General features: G+C 34.6%; 1 protein-coding gene across 1 annotated transcript; it reads right to left on the reverse strand.

Annotated features, from left to right (window-relative positions):
- Nucleotides 1-3,234: 3,234 nt before the first annotated feature.
- On the reverse strand, nucleotides 3,235-5,935 carry LOC131182248 (protein ACCELERATED CELL DEATH 6-like). Its single transcript, XM_058151179.1, has 4 exons — nucleotides 5,102-5,935; nucleotides 4,863-5,012; nucleotides 4,262-4,770; nucleotides 3,235-4,164 (listed from the first exon to the last, which is right to left on the reverse strand). Exons 1-4 carry the CDS (start codon nucleotides 5,628-5,630, stop codon nucleotides 3,550-3,552), a joined length of 1,803 nt encoding a protein of 600 aa, XP_058007162.1. The 5' UTR covers nucleotides 5,631-5,935; the 3' UTR covers nucleotides 3,235-3,549.
- Between the last annotated feature and the right edge of the window lie 326 nt (nucleotides 5,936-6,261).

The raw sequence follows: 6,261 nt of genomic DNA on the forward strand, positions 1-6,261 counted from the left end.
TTCCTTAGTGTGCCTTAGTTTGCCACAATATCTACACACTTTGTTATTATTTTGGGCACTAAATCTCTTCCTTCCATCACTAAAACCTCTCCCATAAGAAAAACTCTTATTACTGCCTTGAGTAGCAGATTTGCTAACTAAAATTTTCGAATCAAGAATTGTAAGGAATAACTGCCTCTCCTATTGTACTACCAATGAGAAAACCTTATTAATTGATGGTAACGGATTCATGAGCATAATATGAGATCTTACATGATCATATTGTTCATTTAATCCCTTTAAAACCCTAATGACATAATCATTCTGTCTATACGCTTTCACAGTAACAAGAGCATCACAACTACAAGGAGTTACGCAAGTGCAAGAAGGAATAGGCCTGAAATTCTCTAATTCATCTCATAAAATCTTCAATTGCATGAAATAATTAGTTATCGAAAGTTCACCTTGCTTAAAACCATAAATTTCCTCTTGCAAATCTGAAATCCGAAAAATGTTTCCCTGAGAGAACCTATCTTTGAGATTCTTCCACACTTCAGCCACTGAATCAATCCACAAAATACTCTGAGCTATTAATGTAGACAAAGAATGTGTAATCCAAGACAGAACCATAGTGTTACATCTCTCCCAAACCGCAAACATTTGATCTGTACTAATTGGCTTCCTGAGAGATCCATCGATGAATCTGACTTTATTCTTGGATTAAAGAGCCACAATCATGGCCCTCGACCATGAATGATAATTGGATCCAACAAGAACTGGAGACACAAGAACGAGTGCTGGATTCTCATTAGGATGAAGAAAGTATGGATTCAAAGGATTCGTCAAATGATCTGGTGTTTGATTTGTAGCTGTCATGGTGAAAAGTTATTTTGCTGAGAAGCAATCAGAAAACTGAGCAAGAAAAATGAATAACAGAGACGTAGCAAATAACGTGCTCTGATACCATAACAAAATAACAAACACTCAAAAATGGAAGCTGAAAATTTGCTTCGTCTTATTGATTGGCTCACTATTTATAGAATGTCTTTACATTAAAAATTAGTTATGCTAACTGATTAGTGAGTAACAAAACACGTGCTAGCAACTACTCTAACAACTTTTAATTAAATATACAACTTTCCCGCTGCTATGTCATTCATGCAGGATTAGCTACTTCGAATTTTTCAACTCTATTGGCTTCAGCTTGCTCTAATATATCTCTTCTTTGGTGTGCTGTAGTTGGACTAATTAATGTGGTTTTGTTCTTTGGCAATGGATCTTTCTGATCAAAATTGAGAAATTATGTGCCGAGTATCTGAAATTTTTCTTAAGCACTCAAAGATGATTGTATTTTGTTTTGTCTCATGTTATCTTTGAATGATTTATGCCAGTCAAAGTTTGTCGTGATTGCCTTTAATTTAGGGAATGCTGTTCTGATAAAGTAAGATTGTTTGTTGATGTATTAGCTGAAGTCTTTTCGGCTAATGTACTGTCCCATGTAAAATGCTGTTATATAAGGCTGCCCGCAGCCATGTTAATGAGCTGAAAGAGGGAAATACTTTTCTAAACACTTCCTTGTGTTTTATTTAATATTTATGTATGATTTTAAATCGCGGCTGCACACTCACGATAATAAGTAATGTAAAAAATTTATAAAGTTCATAAAATAAATAAATATTCAAAATAAAAATAAAACTAAAATATATAACTAAATAATAAGTATAAATATGTAAATAAAGATATTAAAATCCATCATTTTTATATATTTTTATTTAATGAAATTAAAACCAAAATAACTAAATAAATAATAAATAACTAATCTTATTATCATCAAAATAAGTATCTAGTTGAGAGAAAATGGAGAGAAAGTTGAGAAAAACAATGGCAACGATAATAAGAAGCTAAAATACCTTTAAATAATAGTCGTTATATTATTTTTTAAAACAATGAATTACTTAGAATTTGCCCAATTTCACTCAATGAAGTCAAGGCTAGGAATATGAAAGGTAAAAAGAAAACAAATGCTGCCATAAATTACTTATCCGTTCTCCCTGCTATCTTATCCGTTGTTTTTATGGCTAAAACTCTTTTGTCAAGTTTACTTTTCTTCTTTCTGATCTTTGCTAGACCATACTGTTCATTTGTTCCTCGTTTGCCATCTCTTGAAAACTGTCCCCACAGGCTTTAATGTGTTCTTTAGTCTTATGCGCCAAAGCATATGCCCTATATATCCTACCAGCTTATACCATTGTTTAGTATATTAACATGCATGCATAACTAAAGAACACAAGTGGTACTTGAGTCACTTCTAGGGCTATGAGATTTCGAAATTTCGAGTTCAACTATCAGTTCATGCTAATTTTATATATATATATATATATATATATATATATATATATATATATATATATATATATATATATATAACTTTCACTAATTCTCACCTTCTCCAATCTCGAGAGTTTTAGTATTATTTTTTTCAAACGGTTCATTCTAACATACACGGTTCATTCATTTGATCTGAGTTATTTTAAAGTAGGATTTTATGGTTTGAATTTTGACAAATCAGTTTTATGATTAAATTGTTGTATATAATACCTATATTTCAAAAAGATTAATTTAATTTAAAACTCTTAAACTTTAGCTACATATTTTCACCAAATATTTTAATGACTTGCTAAGCTGATTTTTCTCCTTTTTAACGTCGTAAAACAGATTTTTCTCCACTGCTAACAGATGTATGCTCCTTTATTTTCCCTAGCTTCCAACGTTCAAATCTTTCATTATAAATTCTGAAGCTTTATTTTTTCAGAATATAACCTGCACTTCACTCTTTGCTCTTCACTCTTCTATTGGGTTATGTTTTTGCTTTTTCTGTTCTTGTTTACTTGGAATACACTTCCAAAAGAGCCTTTTAAATCTTACAGAATTTTCGCATTTTCCAATTCATTGCTATGGGCAAAATATTCCTTAAAAGGACAGTGTTATAAACACGTCTTAGGCTTTAAATCACTGCTTTAATTTTCTACAAACCAAAATTTTCCAACGCTATCTGCCCCTGCCAAGTGCTTTTGCACAAGTATATATTACTGCAAACTACAGATCGAGCTACTAAATAACATTCCTGAAGAGGAAAATAATTGTTTGCTTACCCTTACTATTCTTTTGATCTTTATTTTCCTTTACACTCTGAGATGAAGAAGCCCTCACGGCTTCCTGATCAGGATCAACTAAAATCTTTATCACCTCTAGGATGAGATTTGATTTCTTATCAATCTTTGCTGGTATGCACGTCAGTATCAGCTGGTGATCCTATCGTCGGTGTTTGGGCAGCAGGATCCAATATTAAATGTTCTATAATTCCAGAAGAGAGTTGCAGTACTAAGATAACAGATTCAAACACGACTAAATATGATCCAACAGCAACATGAACTAACTGGAATTAATGGAAGGCAACAAATTTACATAAAAGTTTAAAAAGACAGAAATATTATAAAACAAAACAAGAGAAATAAAGGCAGGTAAACAGAGGAGGAGATATCTTCAGAAGTCATTTCTCCAACTCCACGATTACATGATTATTTCATCATTTCGTTTGCGGAAAATGCCAGGTCCAAATGTGGATGAGACTATTTCAACTAAAAGAGGGAACTGCAAAATTGCAAACAAGGTGATTGGCACGCAAGCTAGTAAGCTAATTGGAACGCAAATCCTATCAACACTATGAGATAGAACTATTTGAAGGGATGAGCCAAAAGAAACGAGCATGGACACAATGGAAAAGAATAATGAGATAAGACCGATGCTCATCCTCATTGGTAAGGCTTTGAGAAAATCATATTCTGAGTAGCGTGATGTAAGTATGCCCAGAAACATCAATAATGAGGTGGATGAAAAGAAGAGAGCAAATACATCTGATGTTGCAAAAATGAGGAAAGCTGCGTCTTTTAAATAAATTGGGATCCCTTCATCGCTAGTATTGCCTCCTGGCACAGTGAAAGCTGCAGAAAATGTAACTGTGACAACGAGTGCTGCCACAACTATGCACGATGAAGCTGTGTCCTTTATCCATTTCTCACCTTGTTTGCGTAAGACCTTGTGCTCTTCAGTAAACACCATTCTTGGAGTTTTACCTTTTCTATTTTTCATTTCTTTGTATGAGGGTTGGACAACCTTTTCAACTTCCTGTACAGACGCTCGCGATCAAATTATATGCTATATGATCAATAAGCTAAATCCCACAAGTTAGATTGGATAGCTTATAAATAATGAATAATATTACCTGGAACCATTGCAACTCTCGTTGCATTTGCAGCGCAGCACCGGAAACCTTATCTGATGGCTGCAATTCCCCTGCCAAATGCAGCAAGTTATTGCCAAATCTGTCTCGTGATCTGGTTATAAAATGCTTCCGAGAACTCATTTGATGGCAAAGGAGACTGAAAATGTTTTCATGGCGATATTTTACTGCCAAATGAAAATAACTCATTCCATTTTCATCGAATGCCCAAAGTGATTGAGGGTAGGCTTTAATAACCTCTGCAACAAACTCATGAATCCCCAATCGAGCAGCAAGCCGCACTGGAGTTAATAATAGCTTCCTAACTTTTGATGCGTTATCCCCTTTTAAAGTTTCAAAAATCAAGAGTCCAAGTAGCCTAAGCGCTTGTTTATGCTTGGACATTTTTTTCACTATGGTTGGACTTGTAAGGCCTTTTTCTGAACTACCAATTGCATTTTCCACATCACCACCTTGAGGGTAACTGCTTGGACACTCAGTACCTGAAAAAACTGCCCAGAAAAAAGGTACATTCAGTTTCTGTCTCAGATAATGCACTAGATTCATAAATAAGAAGAATAAGGATCAGAATTAGGAGAGCAACAATGATTGAACAAGCTCCTGAAATATCCTTTCTGAATTCGACTTTGGAATGCGCCTGGCTTTAGAGCCAATGTCAGGAAGGCAGTTTTTCCATCAGTGTCCTTTCCAAGTGCTAAGGAAGGATATTGCTCTAGCAGATCAACAGCAATATCTGTGGACATGGGCATAACCAACAAAATTAAAGTAAGTTGAGGCTATTTCAGGTTCTCTCAAAGCTGACACTAGAGAGATTATACCAACCGTAAAAATCAGCAGTAATCAAAAGATTGAGAAGTTTGACACCAACTTTGCCAGCGAATGGACTTGGATCCTTATCATGAGTTACTGATTGAAGATAGCACACTGCTTTCCTTTGGCCATTCGCAGCAGCTGAATGAAGTGGCGTCAGACCATATGTGTTTGTTTTCTGCGGCAATTTTGAGTCTTTTTTCACCAATATCCTCGCAGCCTCTGTGTTGCCAGCAAAAGCAGCATAGTGAAGTGGTGTGTCCCCCTCTTCATCTGGTTGTCCCAATAAATCTTTGTCCATTAAATTCACAAGCTTCTGTACAAATTGTATGGAGCGACCTGTGCTCACTGCAATGTGGAGAGCGGTTTCCCCGGCTCTGGTAACCTTGGCAATCGGTGCATTCTGATCATCATCAATTATTTCCTTTGCTTCTTCCCATTTACCCATTAAGGCAGCTTTGTGTAGTGGCAAGTAGTAAATTTCATCTCGATCCTTGGCTTTCTTAGTCCCTGTCAGTGTCAGCTTCTTGAATACTTGCATTCAGAGAAAAAACAGAATATGTGTGTATAACTATGAATTCTCACCCTTTGTACATTTAATTTTGAATTAAATAATCAAATTTCAGTTCTTATCTTTGAAATTTTCTATCCTAATGCAACTTAAAATGAATGAAATTTAGTAGCTTAACCTTCTCATTCTCCTAGGATTTCTCAATGGAATCACTTTCAGCAGGGGTTCCTGCTGCTATATATGCAGCTTTAGTTCTCTCTCTTCGCTGGACAAATTAGCAGTATTGGTGGTTATTCCAACAGTGGAGGATTTGATGGAATCCATTGATGCCAAGTTTTCAAGAAAAATCACTCTACATTTTTTTTTTTAGCTTAGGGCTTATATTTTAACTAAGTTATTGAAAAGCGAAGAAATATATGTATATTGGCTAGGGATAGAGGGCATATCGAACACTATTATATTTATTTAATTAACAAATAATAGATATTTATTAAAATTACAATTAGTTTTTATTTATAATTATAATATAATATATCAAACAATCGAATTGTAATTTTCCAATTTCAGAAACCAAGGTAGAAATCAGTAGCTTACCCTTTTCATTATCCATGGATTTCTGAGCAGAATCACCTTTATGAGGTTTGCTGCTAAGCACAAACGG

This window comes from Hevea brasiliensis, chromosome 1 (genome assembly GCF_030052815.1).
Source record: "Hevea brasiliensis isolate MT/VB/25A 57/8 chromosome 1, ASM3005281v1, whole genome shotgun sequence".
Classification (NCBI taxonomy): Eukaryota; Viridiplantae; Streptophyta; class Magnoliopsida; order Malpighiales; family Euphorbiaceae; genus Hevea; species Hevea brasiliensis.

Bases quoted from the DNA above. Each gene is read 5' to 3' on its own strand.
- LOC131182248 (XM_058151179.1), bottom strand. From the start codon at position 5,630: ATGCAAGTATTCAAGAAGCTGACACTGACAGGGACTAAGAAAGCCAAG. The intron at 5,013-5,101 runs GTTGGTATAATC...CCATGTCCACAG, and splicing joins GATTACTGCTGATTTTTACG to ATATTGCTGTTGATCTGCTA. The intron at 4,771-4,862 runs GTTGCTCTCCTA...TTTTCTGGGCAG, and splicing joins CAGGAGCTTGTTCAATCATT to TTTTTTCAGGTACTGAGTGT.